This window comes from Neofelis nebulosa, chromosome 5, assembly GCF_028018385.1.
Source record: "Neofelis nebulosa isolate mNeoNeb1 chromosome 5, mNeoNeb1.pri, whole genome shotgun sequence".
In the NCBI taxonomy this organism is placed as follows: Eukaryota; Metazoa; Chordata; class Mammalia; order Carnivora; family Felidae; genus Neofelis; species Neofelis nebulosa.
This window is the reverse complement of record NC_080786.1, coordinates 76,082,118-76,097,455: the sequence shown is the minus strand read 5'-3', so window position 1 is coordinate 76,097,455 and position 15,338 is coordinate 76,082,118. Positions and strand designations below refer to the sequence as shown.

Genomic DNA, 15,338 nt, shown 5'->3' with positions numbered 1-15,338 from the left:
GCCTACACCAAGCCATGAGGGGCACACACACTACAGATGAAGAACTCACTTGGGCAGTCTTAAGAGGCACTTTATTGCATAGGATTTGGGGACTGTGGCTCTCTACCCTTCCACCGCACTGCACAGAGCTCAGAGGGGAAGAGGCATGGGATGGGAGGAGTAGGAGAGAGCACAGGCAGGCACTTTCTGTGAGGGCAGGGGGGTTCTGGGAAGGGGATGAGAAGCAGTAGGGGTCAGGTGGATACCGGCCTGCCCCTCCCAGTACCGAGAAGCCGGCCCCGGTGGCAGTGACTTGAGTGTGTTGGGCAGCGCCAGCCAGAGCCGTGGGCAGCCCTCACATGTTTGCGGGGCTGTAGCACAGCAGGTGTAGCTGCAGGTTCTGGTCCCAGTGGCGCAGCAGCAGGAAGAGACCCCGGGCTGCAGCTTTGAGGGCAGCTAGGTCAAGGCCATCAGGTAGGTGCTGGGCCCGTAGCCAACAGTCTGCTTTAGCTGCTGCCAGTTCCCACTCGCCGAAGGCAGCAGCGCAGCGGTGCTCCAGCCAGGCGAGCGCCACGGCGGTGGCCCAGGTCCGGCCCCGCAGGTCCGCACCTCCGGGCCCTTCTGTGCCCTCTGAGGCCTCAGTGTCTGAACCCCGTCCACTGTCCACCTGGCCTGGACCCTCAGAGCCTGAGCTGGGGGACGGGCTGCAGGAGGCCGTGGCACTGTCACCCTGGCCAACACCAGGCCCCAGAAGTGCCCAGGGAGAGGAGGCCGAGGTGGGGCTGAGGCTGGCGCGGTGTGCAGCAAAGGGTGAAGCGCGGCACAGGCGCTCCCGAGGGATGTGTACTGCTGCACAGAAGGGTGCGTCTAGGCGGAAGGAGCCAGGTGCCTCCTGCAGCCGCACCTGAGGAGAGAGGAGGTGGGGGGAGAAGTGAGCTGAGACAGTGCCCTGGCCCTGGCAGCACCACCCTCCACCTCCCGAGTCCTCACCAAGGGCAAGTAGTCGTGGTCGCTGCCTTTACTGTTGCTGTCGCCAGCCTGGCCCCGGTTGGTGCTGCAGAGTCTGTGGCTGTCAGAGCCTCTGGCCCTCCCACCGCCCAGGCTGAGCCTAGAGGGAGGCTGGGGGGGCAGGCGATGAGGACTTCTGGTGACTGACTTGGAGTTGCCATTTTGGTCTGGGTTCCAGCCACCTACCACAGAGCCTCCCTGAAGTCCTGCAATGGAGCCGGTCAGTGCCAGTGGTAGTCCCTAAGCCTCGTAGCTCCCTGCCCTTGCCCCAACTTTGAGTGTTACCTTTAGCGTGGACAGCTGTAGGCAGAGGAGTTGCATCTAGTTGGCCTTGAGAGGCAGAAGTGCTTGGGGGCTCAGCTAGCTCTGTAAGGGCACAGGAGATGGGGGTAAACCAGGAGGGGGGCCAGCGAAGTGAGGGCCAGCACCTGAGAGGTCACCCAGGAGGGACTCTACCTGAGCTCCGCACCTGCAGGGCTGAGGGTAGGACCTCCCTGGTGGTAGCATCCACAGCTACGGGGCAGGTGAAGCAGGAAGGGGCAGAGCTGACCTTGCTCGTCTGAAGGGCTCGGAGCCAGGACCTCCGGGCATGGCCTGTGAAAGCAAGGAGCTGGATGCTGAACGGGAGCAGCTGCACTTCCCCCAGCCCCCTCCTACAGGGGGCTTTAGAGAAAAATCTGTGTTCCCCATTGCTTCTCCCTCTGTCCACTTTTGAACAGAGTAGAGTTCCTTCTTGGGGCCAGGTCGGACTCCCCAACTTTGGCAAGTGGTTAGGCTGAACCCTCAGCTCCTAGCAGGACTGGACCCTCCGGCCACCCAGAAATTGAACATTCTGTACAGCACCCAAAGGAAGCACTGACTGTGGTGCCTTTCCTGTCCACTCATTCAGCACTGTCCAACAGAACTTCCTGCAGTGAAGGTAGTGTTCTAGATCTGCGTGATCCAGTATGGCAGCCACTAGTCACACGAGAGTGTTAAGCACTCGAAGTGTGGCTAGTGCAACTGAAAAACTGAAATTTTAACTATTTGATGTTAATATTCTTCCTGAATGGCAGATTAGTTTTTATGTTATGGGCACTGTGAGTCATTAACAAGATCACATTTCGCTCTGTGCTGGCTGCTAGGAAGCTTGCCAATTTGGGGACCCATGCTCACAAGGGCACAGAACGTCATCAAGTACATCTTTAATATAACCTGATTCTCCACTTTCTTTTATTATTCCATTACCCTGTTTATTATTATTATTTTTGAGGTGAGTGGGCCACCTCAAATTGTGAACAAGATGAGGTATATAGTGGCCAGACACATAGACCTATACCTCTGTCACTTGCTGCCCCATACAGGCTCCTTGGGTCCTGCCCAGGCCCACCAGCAACTCACCTTGGTCAGCCATGGCCTCAGCCCCTCCACGGAGAGCCAGCTGCTCATTGTCCCGGACCACGGAGGCTGCTGTCAGCCGATGGAGTGCTTGGTCCCAAGCACTTTCTCTTTGAGGGGGTGACGGAGGCAGTGAGCCATCACTAGGTCCCCATAGTGTCTCTAGCCCAACACCCACCTCCCAGCACATAGGCTGCTCCCCACACAGGGCTCGGATCACCACGTGGCAGCGTGGAGCCTGAGGAGGCAGTTCCACTGCTGGAGAGGCTGATTCCCCATTGTGGGGCACAGCTGTGAATAAGAAGGGGGGTTCCATCAGCATGTCCCAGTCCATGGGGGCCGGGGAGAGCAGATTTCCTGGAGAGAGACAGCAGTGAAGGCAGGGGCGGTGTGGTACCCTCTGCCCTACTTCTCAGGACCTCCTTGGTGTCAGAACCCAGCTCCCCATCCAACCCTTACCTGAGTCATCCAGGCCCTGTCCCAGCTGCTGCCCTGACTCAGGGCCTGGCCCATCTGGTGCTATGCCCAGAGAGGGGTGCCGGGGACGGCCAGGGACTGGGTTCACCTGGCCCGGGGGAGATGAGAGGCTCCGGCCAGCCAGAGCTGCTCTGCGTCGACGACCCAGCACCTCAGCACTCAAGGCCCCAGGCTGCACATAAGAAGTGTGGTCCACTGGTCAAGGAATGCAGAGCTCCTGGCCATCACACATGCATGGCCACGTACCCTTGTCTGAAACTGTGGATGGCTGCTCACCAGCCTTAGGAGCAAGGCCAAACTCAGGGCCTCCGGCCCCCTTCCCAGTGCCATCTCACTCCATGCCTGGTTTCTCACTTGAGGTTGTGAGAAACCTCAGTAGAGGTTTGTCTCTGTTTTTGTTCATGTCTTCTTCCTCTTTGCCTGGCTAACTTCTACTTATTCTTCCAGACGTGACTCTTGCTTTCCTGACTCCCTCAAACAGTGTTAGCCATCTTGATTCTGACTCTCCCCATAATACTATATCCCTGTGTTCACCACTGTATGTCACATGGTATCATTGTAGATTTACCCATGTATCTCTTCAGCTGGACTTAATAGTAACCACGGCACAATTTATGGCATATAGCAGATGGTCAATGAACGTTTGCTGGGTACATAGAATGGAGGTGGACTGACTCTCACCTTGACTGGAGCCATTGGGGGTAGAGGCAGGGGGCAGGAGTGGGAACCTGCAGGTTCTCCCCAGGCCAGGCTGCGGCAGCCCTGCTGAGAAGGGGGATGCAGGGGAGCAGTGCCCTCAGGGGAGCCAGGGCCCTGGGAGCCAGGGGACTCGCTGCTGCCTGTGGAGCCTGGACCCGGCTCTGGGCTGGCAGAGCAGTGAGTGAGCACATACTGCTCCCGGATGTACGATGACTGGAAGATGCGGCGCCATATGGCTGTGTCAGAGGAGGGATTGGGTCCGGGGTCTGTGACTGGGTCTGTCAAAGCATCAGTACCTGCTGGGAGGCAAGAGAATGGATCCCAGCCGTGGCCCCTCCCATGGCCCACTCCTCCTCCAACACAGCCACACACTACACCCAGGTACTCACTCTGTTCTGAGTCCCCAGCAGCCCACGGGCTGGACAGCTCTGCTGACACAGTGCCCATTCCCAACGGCTCCGAGGTGCCAGTGGGCTCAGTGCCAGGACTGGTGGCAGATGGTGCCTCCTCTGGGGATGGGAACACGGAGCCTCCCAAGCTCTGCCAGCCGGGTTCTTGGCCCTAGAGAGGGATAATCATTAGAGAAAAAACCGACTGTAGTTATATGCTACCTCTTTCCAAACAGGATTTAAGATGTCTCACCACAAAAAGCAATAAAGTTAATAAACCAGAAATGAAAGCCTAGTACTAAGGAAGGAAAAGCATACATGCTAACCATAAGGTTAATAGAGCTGCTGTGGCTGAGCTTCAGGCTTGGCCCTGAGCTTCCTGGCAGGCAGGCAAAAGGGCAAACACTCCATTATATCGCATCTTTAGTTCTTTTAGAGAAAGAAAGCTTTTCATAATAAAAATAACTATCATTTCAGGGTGCCTGGCTGGCTCAGTCAGTAGAGCATGTGACTCTTGATCTCAGGGCTGTGAGTTCAAGCCCCACGTTGGGCGTGGAGCCTACTTTAGAGAACCAGCAACAACAATCATTTCTTAAACTCCTGCTATGTGTCAAGTATCCTACCAAGAGTGTGCACGTTGTGACCTCCAATTACAACAACCCTGTGACAAAAATCAGTATGATGAAATGGGCTCAGAGAGGTTAAGTGACTTGCCCAAAATCAAATGGTTAGAACACACTAGAGTTGGGATCTGAGATTTCATCTAGACTATGCTCTGTCTGTTTCTGAATATTACAGGAAATAATCCAGGTGGTTCTTTCCTTAGGGCACTGTGTGAAGAACCTAGAAAGTTTCAACAAAACCTTCACGGCAAATTCTAGAGCTGCTTTCCGTGGCTGTGTGCTTTAGTGACCTTTGGTAAAAGCCAAGGCAACACTTTATGGGACAATTCAGTGGGAGACCTCATGAAGGGGGCAGACTACAGCCACTTTGGGGTGCCCGGTGTGATCTCTGGGGAAGCCGAGTGTGCAGTGGAAGAGCTTGGCAGGGAGAGGCACCGGGAGTGGAAGAAGAGTTTTGAAGAGATGCAGGGACTTTAGACATCCCAGGCCTACCACCCGCACCCCAGCCCAGGCCTACCCCTGGGGCACGGGACCGGAAGCCATCCACCCTGAAGAGTGAGCAGTAACCGAGCAGCTGGTCCCCAGGGTAGAGTGCTGGGATCTCCCGGGGGGTCAGCAGTGCCTCCACCGCATCAGGCACAAACCAGTCCACAGAGATGTCACTCAAAGCAGGCTCCAGTGCCTTCCGGAGAGCCTGCACCAGCTGTAAGGAGTGGCCAGAGGAAGACATGGGAGAGAGAGCTCACAGAGCAGGAGGCCCACAGAGCAGGAAGGCTACCCTTCCACTGATGCCATCTGCCCAGCCCTTAGGCTGAGGGGAGCAGGGTCAGGCTGGGGTCAAGGGAAGGATTAGGGGTAGGAACAAGCAAGGGTTTGGTCTGTCTCCTGGCCTGAGCCATGCCCTGTGGATGAGGCAAGATTCGTTGAGGATATGGCTCAGTACCAGGACAAAACAGAATGAGATTTGGGAGTGGTCAGAGGTCATGTCCCCCACACCTTTGGCCTCCTGCAGCATGCTATAGCATCACCAGCAGCTCCTCCCCTGACTGGCGTCTCAAAGGAGGGGAGGAACTGGAATGGGGGAGGAGAAGTCCTGATCAAGGGTGCCAGGAGACCCCATGACTTGACTGGATTCTGCTTCAGGCTCAGTGTAACTCGAGAGAAGGACTTCTAGGAGTAGGGAACAGGGCTCAGGCTCAAGCTCACCATGGGCTGCAGCCTCTCCCCAGGCCTTGGGAAGTAGGCCTGGCCCCTGCTGAGGGCAGACAGCCCCTGGAGCAGCTGGTGGCAGGCAGGCCCCAGCCCAAAGGAGAAGCACCTGATGAGGGAAGGGAAGCAGCTGTGACCTTCAGGAGCCCCTTGGGAGTGGGGGTCAATCTTAGGCACCTGGTTCAGCCCACCCCATACCTGGCTGCCCCCCTGTGCCACCTCATGAGCTCCAGGGTTTGATGGGTAGCAGCAGCCACGGGCGAGGCAGCAGTCAGAAGGAAGAGCTGCCGAGGACGGGCCTTGTGCTGGGGCTGCCCCATGGCCCAGTTCAGTGCAGCCAGCACATCTGGGGGACCACTCTCAGCCTGCAGGGTCTCAATGTTCTCACAGATCAGCTGCACAGTGTCCTGGAAAGAAAAGGCATGCTTTGGGCCGTGCCAGGCTGATATACTCTCACTGGGCCCCAATCTCTGGACTGTACTCACATCACTGCAAGACCGGCTCTCTGGGAAGAGGGGCCGCACCGACGTGCCAAACATGGCCAGGTTGATGAGCGTTTGTGGTGGCAGTGACTTCACAGCCAAAACAATGGCATCCTGGGGAGGGCCAGGGAGGACAGCATGAAACAGGTCCTGTGGGCAGTGGTAGGGATTCCAGATTGCCTGCCTTTTCCATGCTGTGTGAAAATGAGGGGCTAGAAGTGGTGGTGTGGGAGAGGCCCAGCATGTCTGAGATTGACTATGAGGGAGACCTGGAGAGTGAGGGAGACTGAGTGTGTGAGAGACCCTGGTGGGGTATGGGAACCCTTGGTTTTGGGATTAGGTAACTTCATGTGCGAGAGAGGCTTTTGGAATCTGGGAGAGACACATGTACGTACAAGTAAGAGAGGGATGTGTGTGTGTGTGTGTGTGTGTGTGTGTGTGTGTGTGTGTGTATGTGTGTGTGTGTGTGTGCGTGCGCGCTCATGCGTGTATCTGTCTGTGAGAGGCTGCCCCCAGCCCACCGCACACCCACTGCCCCACCCAGCCCCCAGGCCCACCCACACCCTGCCCCACAGGCCTTGTGCGCTATGCTGCTGCCATCCAGCAGGAAGAGAAGCTCCCGTGTGGCTGTGCCCAGGTTTCCAGGCTTAGAGCTCAGGTCCGGGCAGAAGCTCAGCACCAGCACGGGGTTTAACAGGATGTCCTTGTGGAAGCGTCGTTGCAGGAACCACACCTGATCATCGGAGCCCCAAGTCATCCTGTGCCCTAGTGCAAACTCTTGCCGGGGCTTGCAGCAGGACCAAGCCCTCGGGCCTTTTTCTATCTAATACACTCAGAGGGAACACCTTTTTATGGTCATTCGAATAAAGGTGAGGGCAGAGGCAGGTGGCTGTCCTCTGCCTATCAGTCCTAGTTTCCATCCTTTGAGACACACTCCAGGGAGACTTGCATGGGCCCTCCTAGGACAATACTCATCAGCCCTCTGGGATGCTGCCCTCTTAGCAGCTACTAAGAGGTCCTGCTAAAAGCCCCCCCCCCCCCCCGCAACACACACACACAACTGCCCAACTGTTCCTCCTGCACAAATGCAGCCAGTAGTGAGAGGTCAGTGGCCAGGCCAGGACCCCATGCAGCCATACCTGCCGGTCCCCATCACTGTCCCTTCGTTGTAGCCTCTGGAAGTCCCGGCGGGCCCTCACCTGGGCCTCATATTCTGCTGAGCTCAGGCTGCCGGCCTCTAGCATCAGGTGTGGCTGGTGGGGCTCTAAGGAAAAAGGGATATAGTTGTCAGGAAAGTCCCTGTCTCTGGACCTCAATTGCTCGGTCCCACTGTCCCAGGAGGACCCTGCAAGTCCAGCACGTCCCTCACAGATGGCTCCGTCCACCTGGCTTGGGAGCCAGAAATCTGTACTTGAAAAATGCTATCCAAGTGGTCCTGAAGTAGGTCAGAGCTGGCCCACTGTGTGTCCCAGTCTCTCACCACTGGGGTGCAGCAGGATCTCCAATGACCGGTCACAGTGGTGGCCCTCTGCTAATGTGACACAGATGGTGGTTGCAGAGCTGGCATGAGGTGGGGCATCTGCCCGCAGAGCATGAGAAGGGCTCTCCAGGCCTGAGGGAGGGAGAGGCAGGGAGAGATGATCACCCCACCCCAAGCCAGTACTAATGCACAAACATCACCTTCCCAAACAATAGTGGTATGGGCAAGGATCATGACTGATTCAGCTCAGCTCTTAGCGCCTAATCTAGAGGGCTGCATGGACAAGGGGAGGGATTTTGCCTGCTTTCATGAGCTGAGAGGTAGGTTCCCAGCTCTGTTTCTGGCTGATCAGTTATACAGCAGCCAGCTGATTTAGCATCCTCCCCCACCTCTTACACAAGAAAACTCCACTTCATCACTTGGACTGGTCTCAATTTAATCCCTTTCTTCCCACTGGTGAGTGGAGTGGGGTATAAATAAATGACACTGACGAACCTGGGGGGGGGGGGTGTTGTGTAGAAGTGTCCAGGGGATGCTCCTACCAAAACTGGAGGTTCCTAAGACTTAGGTCCTTGTTTTCTTTTTTTCCTGTGTTCCTCCCAGTCCTGAGCCCTGAATTATTATTTCCTAGTCAGCTATGCTAGGAGGGGCACCCACCTGCTAGCAGGCATGGCCCAGTGACCAGCATCTCGAAGGAGAAGGTGTACGGGGCAGGGCAGCGGGCAGGGCCTGAGAACACATCCGGAGGGGCTGCTGGCTCCTCCCAGGCCAGCCCTTCCTCCTGAGGGCTGCCCACCCCGAAGCAGCTGGTAGGGCTGGAAGGGAGCGCGAGGAGGGTCACGGGCCCACCACCAAGGCCCCTAGCCCCTCTGGATGAATGGCCCAGCCCTTCCCCACCCTGTCCATCCCCCAGGGCACCCTACCAAAGCCCCCTCACCCGCACTAGACCCAGAGAAGCCGAGGGAGGGACGAAGAGAATCACCATAGGCCCAACCTGTCGTCACAGAGCCCCGGAGGCCTGGGGGGCCCCGGTGGGCCTGGTGAGGCCAGTGGGGTGAGCACAGAGGGCAGAGCCACGTGCAGCACCCCATCAGGCCTTGAGGGCAACTCCCGGCTGCTGCGCAGGGTCACTGTCATGGTGCCGGCCGCGTTGATGAGGCCTGTGGGCAGCACCAGTGTGGACCGGGCCTGGGCCAGATCCAACACAAGATGACCTATGATGAGTGAGAAAAGGGGTCAGATGGGGCTGGAAGCAGAAGAGATGGGGGAAATAGGAAATGGGAGCAGTCACTGAGTCAGGGGAGCCTAGGCAAGGGGGACTTCACAAAGTTAGAAGGACACAGGGCTAATGTGTTGGTGATGCAGAATGGAGGCATGAGCCAAATGATGGTCAAAGCAGAGGTAGGATGATAGCAGAAGGATCTGGCTGTCATCAGGAAAAGGAGTAGTGACATCACTGCTATTAGAGAGCTGAGAAGGGGCATGTCCACACCACCCCCAAGATCCTAGGGGATCCATACCCTCTGCCCTTATTCCCCTGCCTGTCTCTGCCCATTCAACCCTTGGGTATCATCTTCCTCAGGACCCTCCCTGTGGACTGACATGTCCCATAGCCTGGGACCCAGTCTGCTCACAAATCCCTTGCTCATGAACAGTCAGGGGCTCCCCACTGCCCACTAGGAGTGGCTTCAGAATTTTCTACCCAAGAGGCGTTCAGTGGCTGTAATCTGCTTGGAAGCTGGCTAGAGGACTTAAAGCTGTACTGGTATGCAAAGCACACCATTTTACATTGCCCCTAGGTTCATTTGGGGACTGGTGGAATCATGGGGGTTGCTGCTACTAAAGGAAAAATGGCCACGTGTATGCAGTGGCAGTCAAGGCCTCAGGCTACCTTTATAGCCCTACTTGGCTTCATCTCCCCACAATAATCATTTACACATTCTTTAGAGAAATGCCTGCAGAATAAATGAAGGGAAGAAAAAGATGGAAGGAAAGAAGACAGGGAGATAAGAAGGAAAAAAGGGGCTTCTATCCCAACTAGCTAAGGCTTGGGGACAGCCTGATACAGTGGAGAGAGCACAGGATCAGGTTTTGAGTGTGACTTCTAATTCTGCCCTTGGGTAACTCTTCTGTTTTAAGGAGCTTCCGTTTTCTCATCCATGAAATGGGGGTCATAATTGTGTCTCAGAGACTGTGGTGAGAAATAAATGAGATAATGTATGCATAGCATCTGACACATAAGAGGCTGTTGTATTATTTTCACACCTATAAAAGGAGGATAGAGAACAACAGTTGCATTACATACCTCTCTGGATTCAAATGAGGTGATACCAGTGACTGGACTTTGTGAACTGTAAATTGCTATAAACACGAGGTGTTTTATTTAATTTACCATCACTGTGTACAATTTACTTCCAAACCTTTGCTTATACCATCGCCCCTACTGGAGTGCCTTCTCCCTCCTCTCCACTTCACCAGTCATACTCTTCCTTTTGGTCAAATGCTGGCTCCATTTCCTTCTGGAACATTCCTGGGGCCTCAGCCCAGAGCTCACTCTGGCCTCTCACTGTCTGCTGGACCTACACCAACTCTCAACACCACTGGATTCTGTCTTTCTTATGGGGATGGCAAATCCCATGTGCAGGAATCAAATGAATGTCCAAATAAATAAATGAAAGGATGAAGTGCAAACCACAAAACCTAGCACAGGGATGGGCTTCCACTCCTTCACCCAGCAATCATTGAGCCTCCTTATGCCACATTCTGTGCGAGATGCTGGGGCTTAGAGACGTCCAAAGAAAGCCCAGTCCCAGGCTCAGGAGCTAATGCTCCAGCTCAGGAGACAGACGTGTGGACCCCCTGCTGCGTCTGTCTCCCAGGCCGCGAACCTCGCGTCAGGCCTGGGTCACATTGCCCCTGCACCTGGTGCAAGTAAGGTGCCTAGTCCACGACTGTTGAATAAAGCCATGAATCAATGAATGAAAAAATCAGCGGCTGGAGGGGGAGCGGGGAGGGACGGGACGCAGAGCGGGTGCAGGAATCAGAGCGGGGCTGACTTTCGGGGCGAGGCGACAGCGCCCTGCACTCACCCTGCGCGCAGCGGCGGGGCGTGGAGGCCCCCAACGCGGGGCCCAGCGCGCGGCAGCAAGCGCCCTGTGAGCGTCGCCTGCTCTGCAGCTGGAACGAGACGCGCCGTCCCGCCGCCTCCGCCTCGAAGCCCGAGACCACTTCGGCCTCCGCCAACGGGTACACAAACACGCCTGCGGCGGGGGCAGGGGGCACAGGTGACGTCGAACCTCGCCCGGCCCCCTGTCCCTGCCACCCCGAGCCCCGCCCAGGCCTCACCGTCCACCGGCTGCGGCTGCGGGTTGTGGTACGTGAGCCGGGCCCGCAGGCTGAGACAGGGGCCGTTGGCGCAGGCCCGGACCCAGGAGTCAGTCAGGGGCAGCGGCGTCCAGCTGGAGGGGCAGTACAGGCCGGGCATGGCGCCCCTGGGGGAGGGGGTTCGATGAAGGGGTCCGCAGGGTGGGGTCACGGGCGCCAGACCCCGCCCTCCTGAAAGCCGCCGGGAAAATCGAACTCAGGCACTGGGACGCCGGGCAGCGAGGAGCGCGGCGGGGCTGAGCCGGGGGCTCCCGCCCGGCGGACAGGTGGCGAGGGGAGGGAAGAGGGGGATCGCGTGATGGGCATCCTCGCGGGTTACCTGGGAAGCCGGGGCGGAGCGCGGCTCCGGGCTGCTCCGGGAGCCGGGGAGCGGAGGGTTAATGATTAACTGGCGCTCCAAGCGCCCAGCACTCCCGCCGCCGGCTCCTCCGGGGACGGAGGGTAGGAATGGGGGAGGGGGTCACAGCTGTTCCACCACCCGCTCCCAGGCCTCGCCGCCGCCCCCGTACCTGCCGGCCCCCCGGGGCTCCCCGCGGCTGCCAGCTGTCGGAAGTGGCACGGGTGGCGAGATAGAAGCAGCTCTGGGTGAGGAGGAAGGGTTTAAAGGGCCAGCATCCTCCTGGGTGTCCCCAGCCCAGCGAGGGACAGCAGGGGCGGGGTGGGAGGGGGAGCAGAAGGACCGTAGTCTTTCCCTCTCCAGCGCCTCACCTGACTGGAGCGCTGAGAGGGGCTGCAGGCCGGAGTGGAGGGGATTGGGTGGGAAGAACGAGACAGGGAAGCGACAGGAGGGGGTCTTTAGGATGCAAGACCGGGAGAGGTGTCCGGGCAGGGGGATTGCTCGGAATCCGTCTAGGGCACCCACCTCTCCCCACCCTGGCAGAACTGAGCCTAGAGTGGGCGGCCCCACAGCCGAGCTGTCGGGATGCGGCAGGCAGGGTCTAGGGGTCGTCCCCCTCCCCGCGGGCAGCCCCAGCCTCACGGTCGCGTCCTCTGCGGAGTTCTGGGCGCCACAACTGGACCACGGTGGGTAGGTCTGCCTCCGCGCTTCGGGCCGCACGCAGTCCAGGCACCCTGCGCGGCACCCGCCCCAGACTCCCGCTGCGGCCGATCTGAGTCCGCGCAGGGGCGTCGGCTCTGCGGGTGCTGGTCCCGCCCCCGCTCGGGAAGGCCGCCCCTTCAGCCCGCCCCGGCCCCGCCTGCCGCTGCGGCGGGGCTGCTGCTGGCCCCTCCGCCCCCGCTTCGGGCGCGGTGCCGCCTCCGCGCAAACCCCGGCGGCTCCAGCTAGACCGGGCACCGCAGTGCGGGGACCGCGTCCCCGCCGCCTCACAGGCCCCGGTAGATGAGGGACTCAGGCCTACAAGGCCCCACCCTTTCTATCCTTCAGGAAGTGAAACGTTCTGCAAGTGCAGCAGAGGGCTCAGTCTGCACCGCACCGCCCCCCCCCCCCCCCCAGCACTGCAGCGACCCCAGCTGTTCCGTATCACCCCACTTCCCGCCTTGGCTAGGCTTTTCGTCAGTGCAGTGACCGTCTCTCATCACTGCAGCGAACCCAGTGCTTCATCACCGCAGGACCCCTCCCCCCGCCCCCCAAAGCCAGCCCTTTTTCTTTGCAAAGTGCTCTTTCATCGGTGCAGAAATCTGCCCCCATCCCTGCAGCTATCTTCTGCTTGCCTGATCACTTCAGTAACCACTCACTCCAAGTAGGGGTCCCCCAACACTGCAGCGAGTTCCGCCCACCCCCAAGCAGCCAACATTCCCATCGCTGCAGTACTACCTTTCCCACCTTTCCTGCGGATGCGGACAGTAGGCAACATAAGCCCCTCAGGCTTATAACTTCCTACTACCTTCAGCTGCCCACAGTCTTGGAAATGAGGCCTTCCAGCCTGTAGCGGCTTCCCTTGGCTTGAGACTGCCCCATCGTAACAGTGACTCCCCTCACCCCACCCCCATCACTGCAGCACCTGCAGGAGAAAATATCCCTGAGTATAAACAGGTCCCTTGTTATTGGCAGAACTTTCATGCGGCTTGACAGTGTTATGGTGCAAAAGATTAGGGAAATCTGTAAAACCTCCCCCAGGATTCCTGAGGGAGAGTCTGGGAGCTCTGGGGACGTAACCATGTTTGGGAGTCACCCATGCAAGCTTTCTTGCAGAGGTCACACTCAGACTCTGCAAAAAGAGCTTTGAGGAGAACTGAGGGTGGTGAGGGGGTGGTGAGGGGGTGGAAGTGGGCTTTCAAGCCAGACTTAGGGTTCTTGCCCCTCCCCATTTACTCCATCCTTCTGATTCCTGTCACTATCATCATACTGACCCCACCCAGGAGGATCCCTTGCCTCCTCGAGCACTTGAACCCTCAACCCCAACCCTTTCTCTTGCTCAAACCACTTAGTGTGGTAGAGATAGCTTGGCCTTTTCCCAGGGAACTTCAAGGGTGAAAATTCACAAGGACAATACAGGAAGCATAGACAAAATTGCAATGAAAGATCCAGCTTACAGGGAGCTCCAGCTGAGTCCCAAACTTGTTCCTTCCACACCATCTGAACTATAGTTCCATTGACTCCTCCCTTCCCTTCCCGGCTGAACCTGCCCGCTGCCTCATTCTGAGTTAGGATCCCTCTTACAGGCTTAGGAGAGAAACAGTGGATGGTGAGTGGGCTGATTTGCCCTCCAGGGGACCCAGGTCTCCAGCCAGGACCAGCCTGGCCCTGAGGTCTCCATGGAAATCCAGGCAGTGGCCACCTCCCCATTGGTGTTTTTGTGCAAATGGACCAAGAGCTACATGTGATCTGCAGGCCAAACATGAAGCTGCAGAGAGTAGTCATTAGGGAGACTTAAATATACAAAAAAGGAAAAACAGGTCCTTGTTTTAGGTTCTGAGGAGGTCTTAGATGTAAGACGGTCTCCCAGGAAGTGGTCCCTGTCAAAGATTAGACAACGCATTGGTGGAAGCCAAGCTTTGCTGAGAAGCTGGACCAGCCCTGAGATCCTGCTGGAAAGCTGTCTTAGTTGAGGCAAGCTCATCAAGAAGGCAAGAGGGGTAAAGCATCCTGCAGGATAGGGCAGGACACTGAAGGCTGCCGGGAATCCCTGAGGAGGCGGATCTGTAGGGGTAGTAAGAGGGTCTCTGAGGCCCAGCTGGGAGGTGCTTTGGTAGTGGGGTTGCAGTATGACAAGCAGCTGAGAACAGGAAAGGACAGCACATTCCTGGAGGGCCCCAGAACCAGGTTCCAGGAGGTGGAGGAGGTCCTTGGCAGAGCTAAGGAATAGCACAGAGCTTGAGTGGTCTGCCATGTGCAAGGCATAGGGGAAGGAGTAGAGGAAAGAGAACTAAAAAGGCATAGCCTCTGCCTTGAAAGGCTCCCACTTAGTGAAAAAGGCAAATACACAGTTACCGTAGATTAAGATGAGTGCTGCGTTAGAGAGATGTCCTGGATATTGTAAAGCTTTTGACAAGAAGCTTTTAGGAGAGGCACCTAACTTGGTGGTGGTGGTGGGTGGGTTGCCATTTAAGTCAAGTCCTAAGCAGGAGTTAAGCAGTGAAGGAGAAAATATCTCAGGCGGAGGAATCAGCTCATTGAAAGGTGAAAGAGCCATGGGGTGCCTGGGTGGCTCAGTCAGTTAAGCATCCTACTTCAGCTCAGGTCATGATTTCATGGTTCCTGGGTTTGAGCCCCACATCGGTCTCTGTGCTGGCAGCTCAGAGCCTGGAGCCTGCTTCGAATTCTGTGTCTCCCTCTCTCTCTGCCTCTCCCTGGCTTGTCTCTCTCTCTCTCTCTCAAAAATGAATAAACATTAAAAAAAAAATTAAAAGGTGAAAGAGCCAGAGGGACTGAGTATAAATAGGTAAGTAATTGTTTTTTCTTAGTTAAGATTCATCAGTCACTTACGGTAGGCCATGCACTGCACTGAGCATGGGTTCCCTCCTTTAATGATCAAAACAGCCCAAGAGATAGGTATTATTATTATCTTACAGATGAGAAATCCCAAGATGGGACAGGGTAAGTAACTTGCTCATCATAAGCTAGTAAAGTGGTAGAGCCAGGTTGTTGAACTCAGATGGTCTGGTCTCAGAACCCTTGTTTTTAAACTACTACGATAGACAATATGGTTTTCTTGATGTTTATTTCTTGATTTATTTCTCTTTAATTTTCCCTAAATCTCTTTTTTTTCAGTTTTTTTTTAATTGACACACAACATTGCGTTCGTTTTAGGTATATAGCATAATGATTAGA

General features: G+C 56.6%; 1 protein-coding gene across 11 annotated transcripts; it reads right to left on the bottom strand.

The window, feature by feature from the left end:
* Positions 1 to 54: 54 nt before the first annotated feature.
* Positions 55 to 12,466, bottom strand: VWA5B2 (von Willebrand factor A domain containing 5B2). 11 transcript variants are annotated; one of them, XM_058730669.1, is made up of 22 exons: positions 11,970 to 12,399; positions 11,617 to 11,688; positions 11,427 to 11,457; positions 11,069 to 11,278; positions 10,813 to 10,983; positions 8,706 to 8,937; positions 8,381 to 8,538; positions 7,724 to 7,855; positions 7,383 to 7,507; positions 6,821 to 6,976; positions 6,247 to 6,357; positions 5,960 to 6,168; positions 5,759 to 5,870; positions 5,070 to 5,255; positions 3,930 to 4,101; positions 3,523 to 3,839; positions 2,824 to 3,013; positions 2,368 to 2,721; positions 1,444 to 1,581; positions 1,273 to 1,353; positions 970 to 1,193; positions 55 to 883 (listed from the first exon to the last, which is right to left on the bottom strand). In XM_058730669.1, the coding sequence occupies exons 4-22, from the start codon at positions 11,205 to 11,207 to the stop codon at positions 335 to 337; spliced, it is 3,756 nt and encodes a 1,251-aa protein (XP_058586652.1). In that variant the 5' UTR covers positions 11,208 to 11,278; positions 11,427 to 11,457; positions 11,617 to 11,688; positions 11,970 to 12,399; the 3' UTR covers positions 55 to 334. The 11 variants fall into 11 exon arrangements, with proteins under 11 accessions (XP_058586652.1, XP_058586654.1, XP_058586653.1 ...); XM_058730671.1 differs by lacking the exon at positions 11,427 to 11,457 and having other exon boundaries at positions 11,970 to 12,466; XM_058730670.1 differs by lacking the exons at positions 11,427 to 11,457; positions 11,617 to 11,688 and having other exon boundaries at positions 11,970 to 12,466.
* Positions 12,467 to 15,338: the final 2,872 nt, after the last annotated feature.

Bases quoted from the DNA above. Each gene is read 5' to 3' on its own strand.
- VWA5B2 (XM_058730671.1), bottom strand. From the start codon at position 11,207: ATGCCCGGCCTGTACTGCCCCTCCAGCTGGACGCCGCTGCCCCTGACT. The intron at 8,938-10,812 runs GTGAGTGCAGGG...CACTCATCATAG, and splicing joins GCCCCGCCGCTGCGCGCAGG to GTCATCTTGTGTTGGATCTG. The intron at 1,582-2,367 runs GTGAGTTGCTGG...TTGCTTTCACAG, and splicing joins TGAGGCCATGGCTGACCAAG to GCCATGCCCGGAGGTCCTGG.